The sequence below is a fragment of the Bos grunniens genome, chromosome 14 (assembly GCF_055505025.1).
Source record: "Bos grunniens cultivar Pamir isolate PY7600 chromosome 14, Bosgru_T2T1.0, whole genome shotgun sequence".
Lineage (NCBI taxonomy): Eukaryota > Metazoa > Chordata > Mammalia > Artiodactyla > Bovidae > Bos > Bos grunniens.
In genome coordinates this window covers 36,301,831-36,325,764 of record NC_141178.1, presented here as the reverse complement: position 1 = coordinate 36,325,764, position 23,934 = coordinate 36,301,831, and the positions used below count along the sequence as shown (strand labels likewise).

General features: G+C 42.5%; 1 protein-coding gene across 35 annotated transcripts in view; it reads left to right on the top strand.

The window, feature by feature from the left end:
• The window catches only part of SAMD12 (sterile alpha motif domain containing 12), a 451,161-nt gene that overhangs the window by 389,546 nt on the left and 37,681 nt on the right, over positions 1-23,934 (top strand). For 2 of the 35 annotated variants that reach the window (XM_086336364.1, XM_086336397.1), the window contains exon 7: positions 14,073-14,127. The exons of 32 other annotated variants lie outside the window; for them this stretch is intronic. In XM_086336364.1, coding sequence (XP_086192490.1) covers positions 14,073-14,127 — 55 coding nt within the window. Of the gene's footprint in view, positions 1-10,293; positions 12,814-14,072; positions 14,128-23,934 lie in introns of those variants that run through there. One more of the 35 variants, XM_086336379.1, reaches the window with a different exon arrangement.

The window sequence follows — 23,934 nt, the reverse complement described above, 5'->3', positions numbered from 1 at the left end:
TAGATCACCACAGCATTGAGTCGAGTTCCCTGAGCTATGCAGTAGGTTCTCATTTGTTATCTATTTTATACATAGTATCAATAGTATGTATATGCCAATCCCAGTCTCCCAATTTGTATCCTCCATTGTATGCTATGCTATGCTAAGTCACTTCAGTCGTGTCCGACTCTGTGCGACCCCATAGATGGCAGCCCACCAGGCTCCCCCGTCCCTGGGATTCTCCAGGCAAGAAGGCTGGAGTGGGCTGCCATTTCCTTCTCTAATGCATGAAAGTGAAAAGTGAAAATGAAGTCGCTCAGTGGTGTCTGACTCTTAGTGACACCATGGATTGCAGCCTAACAGGCTCCTCCGTCCATGGGATTTTCCAGGCAAGAGTACTGGAGTGGGGTCCTCCATTGTATACCCATATGTAAATCTGAACATATCACTTCTTTGCCTAAAACCTTGTCTCCTTTTCACTACTGAGTGAAACCCAGAGTTCTCCCCAGTGATGCTGCCAGCCAGCCAAGCTTTGTACTTTAACATCTAGTGATACCAAACTCTTTGAAGTTCCCCACAAATATTATAATAGTTCATTACTTTGTGCCTGTTTTTATCCTGTTCCCACTACCTGATTGCCCTTTCCCACCTAACTCTAGTTCAGCCTTCAAAGCTCAGTTAAATTATTATTTCCTTAGAAATCCTCCCCTATATCCCAGAGGTGGGATCAGTGCCTCACCACTGTTTATATTTTTATTGTAGCATTCAGCCATTTGATGTTGTAATGATCTATTTTTAAATCTCCTTAAATGATTACATTTTTTGCTGCACATTACAGAAAATCCAACTCAGACTAGATTATATTGGTTCACATAAATGGAAAGAGGTACAGAGGCTTCAGGTATAGTTTGATACAGAGGTTCATGGGATCACTAGGCCTCACTTTTCTATTTCTCTTGACCCAGTCTTCCTGGGTTTTCTTTCAGACTAATCCCTCATGGTATCATAATGATTGCCACAACTCCTAGTACAAGTTTCCTGGTTGCTACTTCTCTTCCCCTCGTGAGAAGACAAAAGCTCTGCACTTTCTCAGATTGAGTCAGTGAAAGAATAGCGCCATCACTAAACCAATCATGGGTACAAAGGAAATAGGAATGTGATGATTTGTTGAGACTCTGAGCCTGGAAGGGGGCTTCCCGGGTGGCACTAGTGGCAAAGAATCAACCTGCCAATGCAGGAGATGTCAGAGAGACGGATTCTATTCCTGGGTTGGGAAGATCGGGAGTAGGAAATGGCAACCCACTCCAGTATTCTTGCCTGGGAAATCCCGTGGACGGAGGAGCCTGGTGGCTACAATCCATAGGGTCACAAAGAGTTGGACCCGACTGAAGCGACTTAGCATGGCACAACACCAAGGTTGGAAAGCTCAGGTCCTTGTAGGAAGGGGGAAGGTATGAAGAATATTTTGAAGGCCAACAACAGTGTCCACTCTACTTTCCAATTAGACCAAGCTCCTAATGGTCACACATGCCCTGCCATATTTATCTTTGGGTTCCCAGCATGTAGTACCATGCTTGATACATTCAGAATAGATGATGAATACTCATTGGCTTAGCAGAAGGGAACTGAGCCTGCCTGGAACTGAAAACACATATCTATCCACACCCATGTTTGTGCATACTCCCTGCTTTAGCCCTGCAGATTCCACCTCCACGCTGACTGCCTCCTCCAGCTACTTCTCAGCCTTTCCCTATATGAATTCTTCTGCCTGAAGTGGATTCCCAGTGCCCTTATCCTGGGTTATTTTTTTCTCAGTCAAAATTCAGCTTCAACCCCACTCACACCCACCCCAGTTCCAAAAAGATCTTCTGGTTTAGAGGCTCTCTGAGGCTTCCCTTACAAGTGGAAGATTCTGTGATAAGTGCACGAACATATCACCAGAAATGATGGAAACATCCAAAGAGAATGGTTTGTCAGTCAGCCCTTTTTTATTAAGTATTCCCAGAAGGTAGCTCCTATATATCTTTTGATTATTCCTTCAGAAGAGAGAGGATAACAGAAGTAGAAAGAGACTAGACTTTGCAAACAGGTCAGGGTCAAATCCTGGAGCCATCATCACTTCTTAACTCTTTGAAATGTTGGGCAAGTGACTTAACCTCTGTGAGCTCAGCTCCCTCCTCTGCAAAGTGAGGGATAATCCTCCTCACCTCCTCGGATCACAATAAGGGTTAAAAAAAGATAAGCTGTCAGCCATAAAAAGGAACACATTTGAGTCAGTTCTAATGAGATGGATGAACCTAGAGAAGTAAGTCAGAAAGAGAAAAACAAATATCACATATTAATGCATATATATGGGATCTAGAAAGACAGTACTGATGAACCTATTTGCAGGGCAGCCATGGAGAGAGACACAAACATAGAGAACAGACTTACGAACCCAGGGAAGGGAAGGGAGGGGGAAGGTGGAATGAATGGAGAGAGTAGCATGGAAATATATACACTATCATATGTAAACTAGATAGCCAGTGGAAATTTACTGTATGACTCAGGGAACTCAACCCCTATTCTGTCTTAGCATCCAGAGTGCATTATTGATATATACCTAGTATTCTAAGTTCCATAGTAAAAATCTACAGGGGAGCCAGGCTATTAAACTAGCTCACTGTGACTGGAGAAGCTCTTCTGAAAACTCATTCAGCCTCACGGTGTCTGAGAGTAAAAAAGTAAGACTCCTTAGCCATCTTTGGTCATTTGTCCAGTTCCCCTCAAAGGAAATTGTCTTCCTACTTTGACATGCCTTGGATTTGTTTCCTTGGTAAAGCCAAAAATAAACAGCTTGCCACCTGTGATCCCTCTGAAGATCCAGGTAGGATTGTTGCGGAAGTGGAGTCTGAGGAGTCTCAAGTGTCCTTGGGGTGCTCTGGGCTCTGGCTTCCACACACATGGCCTCTCTGATAGAAAACTCAGCACCATCTCCTATTCCCAGAAATAAGCCTTACTGGAAATGGGAAATTGGCCAGGAAGATAAGTTGTTCGTTGACTTCACACAACTTCAGATGTATCAGTGGACATCCCTGGTTATAAAAACCTGCACCAGGCTATTATCTGGTTATTTCTTCAGACTTTTAAACCTCCGCTCGACTCCTCTCCATATATTCTGTTTCTTCCCCTTTGTGAGTTTTTGCTACACTTTTCTTTGGAGAACAAAACAGGATTTCTCCCACTATATATATATCCTTCAGGGCATTTTATCATCAACTTTTGTGGTTTTAACTACTTGTCTCCATCTACTTGTCTCCAACTACTTGTCTCCATGAACTGTAGAGTTCATCCCCCCTCCTCCAAAAAAAAACAAAAAAAACAAAAAAATTGTTTTTACCTTTTTTGACCACACCATGCAACATGTGGGATCTTAGTTCCTTGACCAGGGATCAAACCCCATGCCCCCTGCATTGGCAGCTCAAAGTCTTAACCACTGGACCACCAGGGAAGTCCCCCAAATTCTCAGCAAACAGAAATTGTTCCTTCTCTCAGAGGAATTTTAATGCCAGCTCTCAATAATCGTTATGATAACACATTCATCATCTATGTGTATGTGTGTGAATGGATTTTTTTCCCTACAAAATGTTCAGAAAGGGCCACCGCATGGAAAGGACTGCAATTGTTTTCAAATTCCAGTGATTAAAAACAGAGGTCAGTGGCTTCATTTGATACCTGAATGGGAAGAGGACAGATATTTTATGTGTTCTTTGCCAGTGGATTTCTAATAGAGGAAAAAGCCTGGTAACTCTTGGGGATAATGTTTTTATTTGTATGTTTTCTTGGAGTATAATTGCTTTACAATATTGTCTTAAGTTTCTGCTGTACAACAAAGTGGATCAATTATATGTATACATATATCTCCTCCCTCTGAAGCCTCCCTCCCTCCCTCCCATCCCACCTATCTAGGTCATCACAGAGCACAGAGTTGTGCTCGCTGTATATACAGCAGCTTTGCATTGGCCATCTGTTTCACACGTGATAGTGTATGTATGTCAATGCCACTCTCCCAATTCATCCCCCCTCCCCTTCCCCCACTGTGTCCACATTAGAGAAAACGTTTTTAACTGTATACTCTTGAGTTTCTTGGGGAGCCAAGGAAAGAAAATGCCTGCCCAGTGCCATTCTCTCTCTCACTCTCCATGCAGAATTCTTTCTCTTGGTAAATACAACTGCCTCATGCTCAACTCTTTAAAGTTTTACCCCTTTCCATTTTCATGAGAAGTACAACCAGAAACAAGAACTTCAGGTCATCTTTCAAGGACCCGAGCCTTCAAAGCTCCACACTGTGGGCATGGGTACAGGTGATTAAGCTAGCAAAACATGACACGTACCCTTAGGCCTTGGAAGTAAAGTTGTTTTCCTTCATACAAAAGGAATGTGTGTCCATTGTCTAGAAAGTCTAGACTATACAGATAAGCAAAAGAAGAAAGTAAAAGTCATATCCCGTTCCAGCACTAAGAAATAACCACTGTTAGTATTTCATCGCAAATGTTTTTGATCCTTCAGACATATATGTACATCTGGATAAACTGTTTTTACAAAAATGAATCAGAGTTTGGGCTTGCCGGTTTTCTTTCTGAATCCCAGCTGCACAGTGCTGAGTTAACTGCACTGCTTGGTTTGTAGCATGCGATGTTTTCAGCTCTCTCAAAGCTCTCTCTATCTCCTCCCACTTAAGCAAAAACTACAATGTTTGACATATAATTAACATATACTCTTGTTTTGAGTGAGAATGTTTGTAATTCATACAAACATGATACAGTGTTATCGATACCATAGTTTTTTTTCTTTTCTTTCATTTGACACTGGGACTCTGTGTTGCTATATATATGTGGCTTATGTTGATATATATATATGTGTGTGTATATATATTATGTTGATATATATATGTATATGTATACATTATGCTGATATATATATATAATTTGATCTTCATGAAAATCCTGAAAACTTGGTGAAACAGATATTATTCTCCCCATATGAATGAAGAAACTAAATTGACGTAGAGAGATGAACTGACCTGCCCAAGTTCACATAGCTAATCAGTGGCCACGCCAAGATCTACAGTCAAGGCTCTTGTTCCCTATCAATACCTCCCCATAGTACTTAAGAGTCAAGATTGTTTCCAGCAAAATGCAGTCATCTTAAACTTCTCCATGAGAAAATTGTTTATAGCCTGATGAAAGGTCACATCAAAATATAATGTTTCCATAAGTCTGGGTTGACCTTTCATTTTTGTCTAAGAAGTAAGCCAGATGATCCTTTCCTCAAAAAAAAAAAAAAAGAAGAAGAAGAAGAAGAAGAGGTATCAGTGTGGCAGGGGTCACTCTTCTCTTTGAACACTGTCATGGGATATAAGTTTCCTTAATGAGTCCTGTTCTGAAAGTGGTGATGGCAGACAAATTATGGTTTTCAAGGTGAACCATCTCCTGAACCTGCCCTCAGGTTAGCGATGGGATGAATCGTTGTGCCAAAAAGAACAGAAACTTGGATAGGAAGAATGGGAAGCAGACAAAAGTTTCTAGCCATTCTCACATCAGAAAATACCCTGTTAGAAAATGAGTGTGTAGTTCCTTTTGACCTCCGTGCAGACCATAAAAAGACATGTTCAAGAGAAATATTGGATTTTGGCCCCTAAAATCAGTGAGTACTATCCCAGGGGTGGGACTCATGAGTGGAAGGTTGGGTGATTGTGTGCAGGGAAAGGTGAAGCCAAGTCCTTGACTCTTGCTGGTTAAGGAAAAGGTGATTGAATGATGGGCTGATGGAGGACTCATTCTTCAACGTAATCTTAATTATATTACAGAATGCTCTTCATCAGCATTTTGTGGACAAAGAGAGAAGAGCTCAGTTGGCTGCTGGTTGGTTCTGGCTTTTTAATCTTGGCGTGTCCTTCAGCACCACAGGCAATAGCAGGCAAAACCTGTGTTCTCTGAGCATGTTTTCCTCGTAAAAAGATTTCTTCTGCATAATCCAATTGACAAAGGCTTATAGTCGGTACTTTAAGAAGAATCAGTATTTCAAATATTTGCCCAAATGAGCTCCCCCAAAGTTTCCTAGTGATAATAATTATAACTTCTAAATACGGACTGCTTGCTGTGCGCCAGGCACTGTGTTTAACAAGCACCATTTTATTTATTCTGGGGGGAAAAAAAGAAAAACTTGGGCATTAGTACTATTATTATCTGCATTTTGTGGATGCAGAAATTGAGGCTTAGTGATGTGGAATGAGTTGCCCATGGCTGCAAAACTAACTGGCCAGACTGGAATGCAAATCTAGAACTGTGTAACTCCAAAGATAAATCTCTATGCTCAAAATTCGTGTGAGTTATCCATGCCTATGCTACAAATTACATACCACCACCAACATTCCCATCCCCAAGGCATAAGAATACCCTGGTGTGATGATTTAAGGATGTTCTCAGTCTGTGAACATGGGACCTAATTCCTCTCTCACTTCAGGTAGCCTTATTTCAGAGAAGAGTCTGTTTCTTCTTCCCATGGTAACAAAACGCTTACTCCCCTATGTTATTATGACTCAAGGAAAAAAAGATTTTACCCCTAAAAGAACTTAACAAGCCTTGTCACCAGACTCACCCAAAGTATCTTGGAGTCATATTCCCTTAGTATTGGATTTCATCTTCACTATTTACCAACTCTGTGGGCTTGGATATATTAGCAACTCTCTCTGGACTTCCATGGCCTCATTTATAGATTGAAAACTTACAATTATTGTTTAGTTGCTAAGTTGTGTCAGACTCTCTTGCGACCACCTCATGGACTGTAGTCCACTAGGCTCCTCTGGCCATGGGATTTCCCAGGCAAGAATACTGGAATGGGTTGCCATTTCCTTCTCCAGCAGATCTTCCCAACTCAGGGATCAAACTCACATCTCCTGTATTGGCAGGTGGATTCTTTAGCACTGAGCCACCAAGGAACCCTGAAAACTCACAGTGCTACCAACCAAATGCCAATGAGGCTGTTATAAGGAATAACTGAGATTCTTTTGTCACATTTCTTGCATGTCTTTTCCATGGTAGATGCTCAAAGAAATATTTATGGAATATTTATGTATTTCATTTTGCATTTATTCTTTCCATGTTGATGGAATGAATGCTCTAAGTCAATGCCCAGCTTTGCTGCTCATTGTAAAACTTGTTCACATGAGAGAAAGAAGAGATCCTTCCAAAATCTAGGGAACCCTAGAGGGATGAAATATCCAGGTTCCAGGGTTCAGTGTGACTTTGTGCAAGTCATAAGATGTGATTCAGAGTCTCAAGGGCCTTACACACAAAATAAGAGGAAACTGTGGCTCTTCAACCATGTGGATATACTTAATGCCACTGAGCAAGACATTTAAAATAGTTAAAATGATAAACTTTATGTTATGTGTATGTTACCAGACCAAAAAGAGAAAGGAAAATCCTAGCAGGCTAGAGTACATTCTTTTCTTTTTTTTTTACTTTTATTTTATATTGGGGTACAGTTGATTAACAATGTTGTGATAGTTTCAAGTGGACAGGAGAGGGAGTCAGTCATACCTGGACATGTATCCATATGCCTCCAAACCCCACTCCCATCTAGGCTGCCACGTAACACTGAACAGAGTTACCTGTGCTATATGGTAGGTCCTTGTTGGTTATCCATTTTAAATATGCAGTGTGTGCGTGTCCATTCCGAACTTCCTAACTATCCCTTCCCCTCATCTTTCACTCCAGGAACCATAAGTTGGTTCTCTAAGTCTGTGAGTCCGTTTCTGTTTTGTAAGTATGTTCCTTTGAATCATTTCTTTTTTGATTGTGCATATAAGAGATGTTATACAATCTTTCTTTTTCTTTGATTTACTTCTTAGAGTACATTCTGATACTGGAGTGCCAAAGCTTGAGACAAATAATATTAGCTTGGGTAGCATGTATGATCCTTGACTATGCGCCAAGCACTGCTAAGATACCAGATGTTTGATCTCAGGTGACTTTCTCAGTAGTCCTATAGATTGGGGTGTTATTATTATCCCCATCTTATAGACGAGGAAACAGCCTAAACTAGTGTTTCCAGAGCTGGGATTTGAACTGATATGTGGCGGCTACAGTCCACGGGGTCACAAAGAGCCAGACATGACGTAGTAAATAAACAGCAACAACAGTATGTTACTTATTCCAGCAATTCAGCTAAGTATATATATTATTAGTCATTGTCTTTTTCCATATACAGCAACAGCTGTCCCTAGAATTTAAGTAATTTGCCCAGGACCACAAAGTTTTTAAGTTGTGGAGGCAGAGTGGAATCGTGGAAAGTAGCTACCATTTACAGAGCCTTTTCAGTGGAGTCAGTGGGAGGACTGAATGGAATAATTCATCTAAGCATTTAACCCAGAGGCTGACACCAACCCTATGAAAAAGATTCTGTGACTACCATCCTACATTTACCGACAGGGAAAGTATGGCTTACGGTAGGCAAGAAATGGTCTGAAAATACGCAGCTTAAAGTGACAGAGCTGTGGAGTCTGTCTCAATGCCAAAGCATAGGCACCAGTCTTCTGTGTCCTCTGACCTCAGAAATTGCCTAGAAGTCAGGAGGGTAGGTTTCTGACCTTGTGTGGTCTGCCTGTTAGCTCTGTGCGGTGAACCACTGTTGTCATGGGGTTTAGTTGTTGTTTCGGCTGTGGTGAGCCTTTGTTGTTGCATGCAGGCTTTCTCTAGCTGCAGCGAGCCGGGGCTGCTCTCGAGTTGCAGTGCGTGAGCTTCTCATTGTGGTGGCTTCTCTCGTTATGGAGCGTCGGCTCCAGAGTGCAAGCTTAATCGCTGTGGCGCTCGGGCTTAGCTGCCCTGCAGCATGGGGTATTTTCCCAGACCAGGGATCGAACCCGTGTCCCCTGCATTGGCAGTCAGATTCTTAACCACTGGACCACCAGGGAAGTCCTGTTGTTTTTGTTTTTTATGGAAGTGAGGCATAAAGGGAGTTCTCAGTCTCCCAAAAATGTGTCTTTTCATCTTAAGGATCAAGCTTGATAATGAAGGAAATTGTTCAGTTCGGTCCCTATATCAAATCTATTACAGAAGATGGATACTGTTTGCAGTGCCTTCTGTAGACATGAGTTGTAATCACTTCTCAAGAAGCTTTTCATATAGCGATGCAGAACCACTCTAAGTCAGCCCAGGCAAGGGTTTCCCCCATAATTGTGCCTGTAGTAATCTACCATTTTATATTTATTTCATCAATTTCAGCAGTTCATAAGAACACACATAATCTTAGATGCAGTAATCAACTGTTTCAGCATTGCCCCATCCTAAAATTAGGGCTTGAACTCAGTAATCTAGCTGGAGAAACTTCATTGTGGAGTGCCACTCTTTCACAGATGAGGGGAAGTGCTACTATTTGGACTGTATTTAATTCTTAGTATTTCACCAGTTGAACTGGATACCATGGAGTTTAATAATGTGGGGTATAATTGCTGTAATGCTGTGAAGGTGTGGCTGCCGCTGCCTCTAGTCCCTGCTGCAGGCCTCTCTCTCTCACAAATGGGACCCTGCTCCTCAGTGGGGCTTTTCTGCTCCAGTTTTTTAATAAAACAGATTTCCTTACAGTGAGGAATTTGTGCAGGAATCAGTTAAGGGTATGAAGTGGTCACCAAACAGCTTTTCAGGACTGCTAACATTGATCAAGGATTTCAATAAGTACCTCTTACTGTACCTTCAGCTTACTTCCTATCACTGGAACCTTGGAAAGTAGGTCCCTGTGCTGGCAAGTTCGCAGGGGCAGGACGGGGATTGGTCTGAGGTAGGTCGCGTGGCTCACCAGGGAGAACACCTCCTCCAGAGTCAGTGTGTGCAGTTCCTGTTACATCGTCTTCCCGGCATAAACTCTTCTTGGTCCTTTTTGCAGCACGTAAAGGAGGCGTGTCTTAAAGCAGACAGAATCTAATGCCTAATGATCTCTGGTGGGGCTGATGTAATAATAATAGAAATAAGTGAAAGAAAGTAAAAGTGAAGTCGCTCAGTCGTGTCCAACTCTTTGCGACCCTATGGAATGTAGCCTACCAGGCTCCTCTGTCCATGGGATTTTCCAGGCAAGAGTACTGGAGTGGGTTACCATTTCCTTCTCCGGGGGATCTTCCCAACCCAGAGACTGAACTCTGGTCTCCCACATTGCAAGCAGACACTTTACCATCTGAGCCACCATGATAGAAACAAAGTGCTTAATAAATGCAATGTGCTTCAGTCAAGCCAAAACCATCCCACCCTCCCCAGTTCACGGAAAAATTGCCTTCCACAGAATGGGTCCCTGGTGCCGGGAAGGATGGGGACCACTGTCTTAGAGCATTCAGCATGTTCCATCGAGGATGAAGACAGTCCCAGATGAGCTGTGAACCCTGCATGTTTATTTGCCTGTTTCCCAGGTGGACTGTCATGGCACTACTTGCCGGTCAGGATAGTCCTTGTATCTGTATGCTCCCCACCTCCCTGTCCACTCTTCAAGTATGACCCCAACAACTGAGAATGAAACAAAGGTCACTCTGAAGTGTAAAGTATCTTATGAAGCTGTATCATTGCCACTGCTGAGATACCTTTCATTTTGTAGTAAGACTCACGATTTCCCATGGGAAATGATTCTTCCTTTATCAAAATGTGTAAACCCTGCAGATACCAGGGCATATGTGATAAAGTAGATTTGTGATAATCACATTTCTTTAAAGAGTTTATAATGCATATGTTACCTGTTAATAGGTTGAGAGTGGCATCTTGCTGACCCTAAAATGTAAGGTTTATACTTCTGAGACAGTTGAGCAGATTTTAAGGGAAATGATGGTAGAAATGACCGCTTATTTGGATAATACCTTCTGACTGCTAAGAAATAAGATGAATCAAAAACCTAAGCATATTTATCTAAACATAACTTGGGATTTATTGGCCAAACATTGAATTTTTTGTGGATACTGATGTATAAAAAGTGGATAAAAATCAATTCTGCTTCTTAAGTATTTATAAATCAAGAAAAAGTGGACTATGTTTGCTGAGGAATGATCTATTTTTAATGTCTTATTTTATAGCAGTAATTAAATTTCATCTTTACTTAATTGTCCTCCTAACCTCTAAAAATAAAAGCAGGAGTCCCTATACACAATATGTATTACATTGTACATTGCTTCGTTCAGTAAATATTTCTGTATCAGGCATTGTGCACTGTAGCAAGTGAGATAGAAAACGTCCCATCACAGGTCCATTTTGCTAGAGGAGACAAGTTATGAACATAAAACCAAATCAATTTGTGTAATTTCACAGGATGATAAATGTTACGACAAATAAAAGTAAGGTAAGAAAGTAGACAGACAATGCTTCCTTTGAGGGGTAGTCAGGGAAAGACTTGTAAGGAAATAGAATCCCAGTAAAGATTAATGAAAGAGAAAGAATGTTCCATGAATGCCTTTCATGTACAGACACCTCACCCAAAATAATTGGGGAACCACCAGCCCCACCTAAAGAAAAATTATTCTCTCTGACTTCCTCCCCCACAATTTTTTCCTAGTTCTGTTTTCTTCATAAAGTACTTAAGATTTTTTTTTTAAAAAAAAGTTCTCTGTCCATCTTTCTTTAATGTTATTCCCAAAGTGAGGCCGAATTTATCCTGAAGTTGGGACAAATTCTAACAGTGCTGGGAGAGACCCAGTTCCATTCATCGCTAGCTTGCTATTTTCTAGAAGGCTCTTATTTGCTTGGGTCTCCTTCCCTGGTGGCTCAGACAGTAAAGAATCTGCCTGCAATGCAGAAGACCCCGATTCGATTACTAGATAGGAAGATCCCCTGGAGATCTTCGCACTCCAGTATTCTTGGGCTTCCCTTGGTGGCTCAGACAGTAAAGAATCTGCCTGCAATGTGGGAGACCTGGGTTCAGTCCCTGGGTTGGGAAGATCCCCTGGAGGAAGGCATGGCAACCCACTTTAGTATTCTTGCCCGGAGAATCCCCATGGATAGAGGAGCCTGGAAGGCTGCAGTCCATGGGGTCACAAAGAGTTGGACATGACTGAGTGACTAAGCACAGCACGCAGCACACTCTTGTCCTTTGGACTCTTCAGATAGCCTTCTCCCTAGGGGAAGTCCTTAACTAATGAACTCACCTTTCTCTTTATTCATACGCTAACCTGGAAACCAGCCTTTATGCTCTGTCTAGGGCTTCATGTCCTCTTCTCTCCCTGTTGAGGAGGAAAAAGAGATGAGATGTGCCATTTGATAGGATTCTCCCAAAAGACAGGTAGGATCCCAGGCATTTGACACGCTTTGCCTCCTCTAATTTTTCTAATTTTCCTGAAAGCCTAACTGTTGTTCAGTCACTCAGTCGTGGACTCTCTGTGACCCATGAATGGCAGCACACCAGTCCTTCACTCTCTCCCGGAGCTTGCTTAAACTCACGTGCATCGAGTCGGTGATGCCACCCAACCATCTCGTCCTCTGTCACCCCCTTCTCCTCCTGCCCCCAGTCTTTCTGGGACATCTTCATTCTACAAGTGAGGGAAAACTGAAGCCCAGAATGCTTACGTGACTTCTTCAAAGTCACCCAGTTCGTGAGTTGTAGATCTGGGATTTGACCTTATTTCAGATTCCAAAACCATCCCATGCTCTTTCCACTACATGGATCCAGAAAACTGTCAATTTCTCTTATCCCAGAAAAGGTATAATATATGCAGCTCTCCCACTGCTCGGCATATCCCATGTACAGACACCTTCTAACTAATTCTCATGGCTAGTGCCTGGCAAGTGGGACAACAATGCTACAAATGAACGTTCCAGTTTCTAGAAACAATTTCCATTAAAAGAAGATACTGCAGGCAGTAAACCACCTACCTTAATAGTGGGTGCCAAAACCCTGTGGGTGATATATAGAGAAGTTGAAATAAGGAACAAAACAAATACATTTAGGCTTGACCGAATTCCTCTCAGTTTGGGAGGAAGAAAAATATTATTCTCTGCAAATGGGGAAAAAAATAGATTTATTCCTCTCTGCTATTACACGAGTCCTGCTAAGCAATAATGCACGGCCAAGCCAAATGCTCTGATCGGTTTCTCTGAGCTGTTATTAAAGTTTGCAAAATATTGCTCAGATTCTTCCTGGCAGGGTTTCAATATTGTCTATTTAAACTGGAATTGGGCTGGTACTCTTCATTTCTGTTAAGCCTGCCAGAGCTGATGATCCCACTGCACAAATCTCCTGGTGCGGTGGCCTTTATCCAGCATGGGCTGGTGACACCCTGAGAGGCAACACCCTCCCCTCTCTTGGAGCTCTGATATGACTCAGTTCAAAAATGATTGAATCAACTAAATTCATCTTCTTTCCCTTTGTCTCTCCTTCTCACCCCAACGTGCATGCACACGTGTGTACATGCACTCAGGCAAATGCACGCTTTGGGCTTCCTTACTGAGCAGAAATGAGAAAGGGGGACTCTACAGCACAGTGTCTTGGAAGGTACCCTTCCCATGAAATGGGGACCTCTGAGCCCAGTATTCAGAAATGGACACAACACTCTTTTTCCATCGATCTGGCAGGTGACCTGAATTCTCCAGCAACTTTCCACTCCCCAACTTTGTCCTCTGACACTCTCCAGCCCTACTCAACCTGTCCCATTTCTTCAAACACCCCATGCTCTTTCTTGCCCCAGACTTTGCTCTGATGGGACCATCCTTCCTCCTTCCTGTTCTGATGAACTCTGGTTCACCCTCTAGGTCTCAGCTTGGACGGACTTCCCTGGTGGCTCAGGGGTAAGGAATCCACCTGTCAATGCAGGAGACGTGGGTTCGATCCCTGGGTTGTGAAGATCCCCTGAAGGAGGAAATGGCAGCCCACTCCAGTATTCTTACCGGGGAAATCCCATGGACAGAGAAGCTGGTGGGCTACAGTCCATGGGGTTGCAATAGTCAGACACAACTTAGCAACTAAACAACAACTCAAATTGGATGGCATTTCTCTGATCCCTCAGGGTGATGATTTAGATGCCCTTGTTATGTGCTACTATGGGGAGCTTGCCTTGTCACACTTTGATTGTAACTTGTCTCCCCAAACAGAGCTGCAAATTCTGAGATACAGACTAAGACTGTCTTGTTCACAGACCTGTACAAGGTAGGCTAATTGCCATAACACATCAACCAAAGAAATGAATGAAACGTCCAACACCATAGACTTTTATTCTTGCATGAATAATGATCCTAGGCAGCTTTGTCTGGTACACAGGATGGCCCTCATCTATGCAGTCATTCAACAACCCAGACCAGCAGAGGTTCTGCCATCATCGATAAGTGGTTTTTAAAGACTCCCTGGAGGTTTTCTCTGTTCAATCCAGCCAAAAGGAAAAAGCATGAAGGAGTGCCTCACAGGAGGCTTTTATGGACCTGGTCTGGAGCTGTGTACATCATTGTTGTTTATGGTCTATTGGCAAGAACTTAGTCACCTAGCCACACCTTATTGCAAGGAGAGCTAGGACACATAATCCTTGGCTAGGCAGCTACTCCTGGAAGGGAGAACATAAATTTGGGTGGGTAAGTAGTCATCAATAAGTATCCAATCAATAAGTGGATGCTAAGCAAATAAATGGATCAACAAGTGAAAAGACTTAGGTAACAAGACATCTCCTTAGTGTATTCTGAACTATGGTGCAGGAGCACCTTCTCCCAGCTATTTCAGATTTAAAAAATCTATCAGCTACCAATGATCAGAGAGGCAGGTGGAAACCTATCAATAGATTGCCTTCAGCTTTCACTAGTAGAATGATGTGCCTGGCACAACAGGCAACATAGACAGTAAGCCCTCCATATCCACAGGTCCCGCATCTGTGAATTCACACACCTGCAGTTATGGAGGGCTGAGTACTCTATACCATTTTACCTAAGGGACTTGAGCATCCATGGATTTTGGTATCTAAAGGGGTCCTGAAACCAATTGCACACAGATACCAAGGGAGGATCATAGTTTATGTTCAATGAATATCAGTTGAATGAGTGATTGGAAATTGTAAACTATTGAGATTGGAAAAGACTTAAGAATCCCCATATTTATATCGTGCTGAGTGATCATCCCGCCCCACTATGGAGGAAGCACACTCACTGCTAATGTGGCCTCTGCCATCTCCAGGTCATCTCTGTTAGAAACTCCTGCCTTTCACTGAGCTGAAACCTGGCTCCTTGCACTATCCCAGCATTGGTATCTATCCCTCCAGGTCATGTGTCTTCCAGAGGTGCTCAAACCTGGCTGTACCTCAGAAGTGCCATGGGCACTTTTAGGAAGCTATGTAGTCCCTGATGGCATCTCCAGAAATTCTGATTCCTCTGGGTTGTTTAGGAGCCAATTGTTTGAATGTTCCTTACATGTAGCTGGTCCAGGAAGCCATGTGTCTGACTTCTGTCTGGGATTAGAATCCTGCTTCCATCACTCATGGGCTGCAGTCCCCTGGGTGAATTGTTTAGCCTTTTTATTCTTCATCTCTAAAGCTGTGACAAGAATAGTGTCTATATCATAGAGTTGTTGTGAGGATGGAACGATTATTTCAAGTAAAGTGCTTAGTGTAGTATCTGGCCCACAAAGACCCTCATTAGAGGGCACCATTAGCCTCCTTGCCCTCCAACTCCTGTTACTCATCCTTTGTCTCCTTAGCAACCTTTCAGATATATCAAGGCAACTACCAAAAAAACACTTCTTTTTCCTGACCAGTTACTCTCAGTTCTCTTTTTTTAACCCCTTTCCTATATGAAAGATTCATATTTCTCCTCATCCCAGGAGGAGGTAGTGTGTTTCTGTACCCCATAACTGGTAGGAATCAAAGCCTCTGATGCAATGAATGTAGATAATTGGGCTCTGGCTTGAAACTTCAGATGACAGTCGTTACTGGTCATAGGAGGGTAGCTGTGCATATTCTCTTATTCCAGCGAGGTCTTCCCATAGGGGAACCCTAGATGAACTAATGTCTGTAATGAAGGGGAAACCAGAGAGAGGATATGGGAGTTTATTTTCTGAATGCTTTCATCCTGATATGTTCAGTTGAGAGTCAGAACCCACCCCAAGTTAACTTATTAAGTTTCTAGAGTTCATTGTGGATTTTCAGTCTTTAGTCATCATGGTCAACACCACAGAAGCAAAAATAATGAAAATGGTGCCTGGGGAAGTAGGAAGGGCAGATCTACAGATCCAGTGTGAAATTAGGAGGGGAAGAAAAGGCCAAATGTAAAAAGCAAAGTGAGTCCTAGTTAGCAATAAGATATGGTGTAGACTTTCGGAACACATAAACAAGTCAGGGAGAAAACAATCTGGACATTTCCTAGTACAAGACATACATGTTTCTTAAGTCTTATTTGTTAGTCATGGGTCATCTTTCTTTCCCTTAAGGTTGAGACTTATGCATGAGGGACAGTTGGGGATTGGAGGGGATAAATTCATTTATCATCACAATAATTATATTAATAAGATATTCTTCTTAAGCTTCATAATTGTTCAGTCACATCCCTGTGAGTTGGAGGTAGACTGTGTATTAACATTCTTGTCTAATACATGAGGAAGTGTCTCAGAAAGGCAGAGTGGCTGACCCAGTGTCAGGCTTCCATGTGTGCCGCACAAAGGAGGAAAACCCGAATTCTTCTAATTCCAGGTTCAGTGTCCTCCACTTCTAAAGTTGCCAGTTGTTCCTGGAATATTCCATTCATTGACCAGCTCACTGTTCCTCAATATTTACACATGCACATATTTAAAACTGTCATGTTCCTTTAAGCAGCTCTTATCCTCAGCTTACATGTCACCTCCTCTAAAAGTTCTTGACTTCCCGAAGTTGGCCATAGCATGTTGCTTCTACCTCAGTTACAACATGTGTATCACTGGATTCTAAGTGCTTTTTTGTGAGACTTCTCCCTTCACCCCTGTGATGACCAGCCGGAGGGCAAGAACTATATGTCAACTTAGCTTTATATCCCCAGCAACTTACACAGTACAAAGCATAGAGTAGATCCTCCTTAAACATTTGTTTGTTGGGTAGATGGACGGATAGAAGGTTTTTCAAGGTTGAGATATTTAAAAATATACAAGGGCCAGCCTGCTTTCAATAAAAGGCTTGCTTGGCTTTCTGATAAGGACAGAATCCTTCTGATGCATTTGGTTTAGATCTTCTCCCATAATTATTTCTCCATATTCTAGAATTTCCATTGCTGAAATATTTACTTGCTATCAATCATCACTATGCCCAAAAGGGAAAGAACTTGTCCCAGGCAGCAGTGTAGTAAGAAGAGCACAGTCATCAGGTAGAGAAGACTGGAATCTTGATTCATCAAGTTCTTGAGTATATGAATTCTTCTACAAATTCCTTATTCCTTGGTTTCCTCAAGTGTTAAATGAGGACAATGATGGTGCCTCCTGTACAGATGCTTTGTGAGAATTAAATGAGATATGTAATATGTATGCATGCTCAGTCCAGCTCTTTGCAACCCCATGGACTATAGCCCACCAAGCTCCTCTGTCCTTGGAATTTTTCAGGCAAGAATACTGGAGCAAGTTGCTATTTCCTTCTCCAGGGGAATCTTCCCAACCCAGGAATTGAACCCACATCTCTTGCATCTCCTACATTGACAGATGAATTCTTTACCACTAGCGCCACCTGTAAAGTGCTTAAATGAGATAATAAGGGCTAACCTGGTGGCTCACACAGTAAAGAATCTGCCAGCAATGCAGGAGACCCGGGTTCAATCCCAGGGTTGGAAAGATCCCCTGGAGAAGGGAATGGCAACCCACTCCAGTATTCTTGCTTGGGGAGTCCCATGGACAGCAGAGCCTAGTGGGCTACAGTCCACGGGGTTGCAAAGTCGGACACAACCAAGTGACTCACACACACACACAAGTGTAAAACACTTGGTACACACCAGCACTTTGGACAGCACCAGACGCAGAGTAAGCATTCCTTATGGCTGAACTCTTCTGTCTTCTTACTGCACACATAGAATCCTGGGACCCGGAAATCTGCTGAGTCAAGTCTGTACCTGGAGACCCAGTGCCAAGAAAGCCTGAACATGTCATTGTGGTTATTCTTTAGACTAAACAGGCTATAATTCACTGCATCTTTAGCCAAGTCATTTCTCTGACTTCAGTTTATCATCTCCTCTTACAGACCTGCTTCAGTGTTTTAGTGAGCTAGATGTCAAGCACTGGGTCCCCTGCTCTGAACTTGGCACTTGATGTGTGTAACTTGAACTGGAAGTTCTTTGAAGACAGGAACTGTTTAATCCTCATCTTTCCACATCTGGGCCCGACTTCCTTCTCAGGAGTCCCTTCCCAAAGTTTTGCAGAGTTGAAATAAACTTTTCTATATCACTCAGCATGCTCTTGGGGGGACTTATTTGAGCTCCAGGAAGGTTCTGGCCCATTAACCCTGTTCCCCTGCAAGCACTTAGTGAACTTAATGATCCCGCTGCCCCCAGCAGGGCACCAGACCCACTCGCTCCCTGATGCCTTCCGAATCTTCCCTGGCATCCGGCAGCCATGAGAGCCCTGGCAGCACCACTTCCCCAGTGGCACTTGGGGAGCCGGGCCAAGTTCTCTGTCAAGTTAATGGAGTGACCTTCTTTTAAGTTGTGGCCAAGGCAGCCTCATGTTCGGAGGCAAAGGGCTCTCTCCCTGGAGCTATAAGCTCTTAAGTTTTATGTCTGTGGCTGCGTAGCACCCGGAACATAACAAACATTTAACATATGGGGGAGGATGGAGAGAGAGAAGGAAGGAGGGAGGGAGGCAGGGAGGGGGAAAAAGAGAACTGGATTCTTGGTAGTGTTAGCCTCAAGATGTGTATCATTTACCTAATATAGGATGGAGATCAAGGAGAGCTACTTTTACTATTTCCTAATAAAAAGTCTTCTCCCATGAGTGATTTTATGACCTCTACAAGCAAAGTGCAAGAGGGAAGCAACAAAATCGTTTGGTCATTCCAATAGATGCTTTCTCCCATCCTCTGCCCTTTCAACAAATCTCAGTTGAGAAATATCTGTTGATAGGTGAACAAGGATAATGTCATTGAATAAAAATGGATGGAAACCAATAGAAACCCCAAATGATTTTAGTGCCAGAAATACTGTTTGCTCAACAATAAGTAACATCAGAGGACTGAAAGCTTTCCCACAGAGGTCAGCAGTTCTGCGAGTGAGGCACCGAAATTCACACCTCTGCCAGAAGCACTCTCTTCCTGGCACGACAAAGGAAAACTGAAATCTGTTCACGTCAATACCCAGAGGAGGCGAGTTTACCTCTTCTGATTATTGTTCAGGTGTGTCGTTCTCCAAAGAGCCAGCCTCCGGAGGCTTGTGAGACCTGCTGTAAAATGTAAAAGCTTTGTTTTAAAATGGATAAGTCCTTTTTATGTTTTTGTTTTGCTTTGCTTTGTTTTTCCTCTTGGAACTAAACTGTAGCCTGCAGATGTCTGTCCTGTGCGAACCTCAGATATACTCCTGTTTTAGCAAGCATCGCTTTTATTTCCGTAATTGGCCATATCATGAAGCAAAATCACCTGGGCTAAACTATATCCTTGGTTTTCTTTGTAATTTTAAAATATTGCTCTTTATAGTGATTTGTTATCTGAGAATCTCAATTCTGGAGTCAAAGTATTTGAGGTTAGAAATTAAGGATAATAATAGTAACACTTGGATGCAAGAACTTTTTCTTCCCTTACTTCATTGAATCATCACAACAACCTATGACCTGACTATATGATAATATACTTGTTATGAATATGAGGGAATCACTAGCCAAAGCTAGAATCCAGACTCCTCCAGAGCCTGTAACACTTCCATCCACTCTGTGGCTCCAAATACACCTTTAGCCACTCTTTGTTTTTCTTTAATACATTGTTGTTGTTGTTTAGTCGCTAAGTCATGTCTGACTGTGCGACACCATGGACTGAAGCCTGCCCGGCTCCTCTGTCTGTGGGATTTCCCAGGCAGGAATACTGAAGTGGGTTGCCATTTCTTTCTCCAGGGAATCTCCCCAGACCAGGGATCAAACCCATATCTCCTGCATTGGAAGCTGATTCTTTGCCACTGAGCCACCAGAGAAGCCCTTTCCTATAGCACCTATCAATTTCCAGCATACAAAATAATTCACCTATTATGTGTATTGTCTATTGTCTTTCCCCTCACTAGACTATGAGTTCCATGAATGCAACCATTCTTTTTTTCTGTTCTGTTCATTGCTCTTACCTAAAGTCAAGACAAGAGCCTAACACATAGTAAGCTTTCACTGTATATTGCAATAATTATCATCTATGTTTATCTTCTGTACTGTGCCAATCCTATTCATGTTTCACTAGTGGAAAGACTGAGGTCAGGTGCCACCTGCTGATTTACTAATGATGATACAGTGAGCAAGTTGGCAAGAAAAATCAGATCTCCTTACTGCCAACCCAATTCTTTGCCTAAATCCCAATTCAATCTTGCCGTACTTTTATTATGCTATAAAATGAATAACTGTTTATGAGTTCATTCCCAGGCACATTATTGCTTTTATATCACATCAAAGAACTTGAGACGGGCAAAAGATATAGCCCTATTGATTGTTCTCAGAGACTCAACTTTTCCATCCCATAAGGAATCCACGCTTAAGGTTCATTTTGGGGACAGAAGCAAATCTACCTCCATGTCAGGACAGAGTTGCCAGACTGTCTGGTGTTAGGAATCTTGAAGTCAGTCATCTGAACTGAGAACCCTTATCTGTTCATCTCCATCATACTCTGACCAAAACTTAGAACTGACCCAAAGTCAAAATCCTGAGATGTTTTCAGCTTTTGGAGACTCAGTGGGTTGGTGTCTTCTAGGGGAAATCCAAGGCTATGGGAAGTAGCAGGAAAATGACTCACCCATCCTTGAATTAGTCATTGAAGCCGTGGGCCTGGGATGCAGGGCTGAAGTCCTGGATGTTGGCTGAAGAAGAAAGTGCCAACTTTAGAAGCAAGGGTATGTTAAAAAAAAAAATGTGTCTGACTTTCTCATAAAAGACAAAAGATTCCAGAGCCTGGCAGGAGAATCCATTTATATGAGCATGAGTTTTATTACTAGCAGCCTTAATCTTCATCAGTTCAGTTCAGTCGCTCAATCGTGTCTAACTCTGTGACGCCATGGACTTGGCAGCATGCCAAGCCTCCTTGTCCATCGTCAACTCCCAGGGTTTACTCAAACTCATGTCCATTGAATCGGTGATGCCATCCAACCATCTCATCCTCTGTCATTCTTTTCTCCTCCCACCTTCAATCTTTCCTAGCATCAGGGTCTTTTCAAATGAGTCAGCTCTTTGCATCAGGTGGCCAAAGTATTGGAGTTTCAGCTTCAACATCAGTCCTTCCAATGAACACCCAGGACTGATCTCCTTTAGGATGGACTGGTTGGATCTCCTTACAGTCCAAGGGACTCTCAAGAGTCTTCTCCAACACCACAGTTCAAAAGCATCAATTCTTTGGTGCTCAGCTTTCTTTATAGTCTAACTCTCACATCCATACATGACCACTGGAAAAACCATAGCCTTGACTAGACAGACCTTTGTTGGCAAAGTAATGTCTTTGCTTTTTAATATGCTGTCTAGGTTGGTGATAACTTTCCTTCCAAGGAGTAAGAGTCTTTTAATTTCATGGTAACATCTCATTCTGTCTACAGTGGAATATGTCACTTTCAGTAGAAAATATAGGAAGAGAGACTTTTCTACTACTAATGACATGCCTAGACTACTCTGCTATCAAACTCATGCACAAGGCTGCTGGCCAAAAGAGGGGGACTTATTTGTAGTTTAACAAGTCAAGTGGCCCATAGACATTAAACTCATGATGTTGAATTGACTAGTACTAGGCTCTGGACATGAATTTGAGCAAACTCCAGGAGATAGTGAAGGACAGGGAAGCCTGAACACAGGAGCCTGATGGGCTGCAGTCCATGGGGTTGCAAAGAGTCAGACATGATTTAGAGACTGAACAACAATGGGCTCTATGAGGGACTTCCCAGGTGGTGCTAGTGGTAAACATCTGCCTGCCAGTGAAGAAGATGTAAGAGACTCAGATTCAATCTCTGGGTCGGGAAGATTCCCTGGAGGAGGGCATGGCAACCCACTCCAGTATTCTTGCCTGGAGAATCCCATGGACAGAGGAGCCTGGCGGGCTGCAGTCCATGGGGTCACAGAGTGAGACACTACTAAAGCGACTTAGCACACACACAGGCTCTATTGGGCATGCACTATTCTTTAAAGCTCTCTACACTTTAAAAATACATTTTAAAAAATATACTTTCTCATAAGTTTTAGATGAGTGTAAAATCATCCTGAGTAATTGCAGAGACTTTTTTTTCCTTAGTATTTATTGATTTGGCTGACTCAAGTCTTAGTTGTGGTGTGAAGGCTGAGTTGCCCTGTGGCACGTGGGATCTTCGTTCCTGGACCAGGGATTGAACCTGAGTCCCCTGGACTGGAAGGCAGATTCTTTTGCAACCTTTGTGTATAACATGGAGATGACAGGACTTAAGTTCCAAGATTATTGTGAAGATAAGTAGTAATATAAATAAATAGCCTAGCATATTTTCTGATATGTATTTTTTTTCATATTTTAATGGACTTTTAAAAAAAGTTTTAACTGGAAGATAATTGCAACGTTGTATAAGTAGAAGATGGATTCTTAATCATTAACCACCAAGGAAGTCCCTATAACAGAGATTCTTATACTTTCCATTTTATAAGTTAGAAACCTGAGTTAAGAGACACTCAGGACATGCCCTATGACAAATCCTCTGGCTTCTCAGTCTTTTCCACTGTGAGTTTCTGCCCCCTTCTCACCGTGATGTCTCTACCCGGATGTCCTGTAGGCTTCTCAAATACATAGGAAGAGGCAAATTCAATATCTTCTCTTCTTAGAGAAAAGAAAGAAAGAAAGAAAAGCCTATTCCTCTTCCCCCTTATTATTTAATAACTGTTCTACTTCGGTCACCCACTCTAGAAACTTTGGAGTCTCCGTTGAACATCCCCTCTTTTCTCCTGCCATATCTCTTAGGTAACTCAGGATTTTCATTTTTGAAATGTCTGTCAAAACTCCTCTGTCTTGTCCATTGTTCCTGGTACTGCTCTGCTTCAGGCCTTTGCCATCTCTTAGTTGGCCTGTGCTAATACTCAATAGTTTAATTCATTCAACAAGTCATCATTGGGGCTTCCCTGGCAGTCCATTGGTTAAAACTTCACTTTCCAGTGCAGGACACTAGTGAGTTCAATCCCTGGTCAGGGAGCTAATATGCTCTGTGACCAAGAAAACAAAACATAAAACAGAAGCAATATTGTAACAAATTCAATAAAGACTTTAAAAAATCACCCAGATTGAAAAGAATCTTTACCCAAAAATGTCATCATTGAACCTCTGCCATGTACCAGACACTGTGCTTGATGCTAGGGAGGCTGTCCTGGGCAAAAGCAAGCATGGACCTTGTCTGCATGGCACTCTGTTCTCTAATTTTGTTGTTGTTCAGTCACTAAGCTGTGTCTGACTCATGACCCCATGGACTGCAGCATGCCAGGCTTCCCTGTCCTTCACTGTCTCCCAGAGCTTACTCAAACTCATGTCCATCCAGTCGGTGATGCCATCTGACCATCGATCTTCTGTCGTCCCCTTCTCCTCCTACCTTCAGTCTTTGCCATCATCAAGGTCTTTTCCAATGAGTCAGCTCTTCCTATCAGGTGGCCAAAGTGTTGGAGCTTCAGCTTCAGCATCAGTCCTTCCAGTGAGTATTCAGGGTTGATTTTCTTTAAGACTGACTAGTTTGACTTCCTTACTGTCCAAGGGACTCTCAAGAGTCTTCTCCAGCACCACAGTTCTCTAATTAGTTATAATCAAATAATCACTCCAACAAATATAAAAGGGCAACTGTGAAAAATACATGATTACCTTGTCAGCAG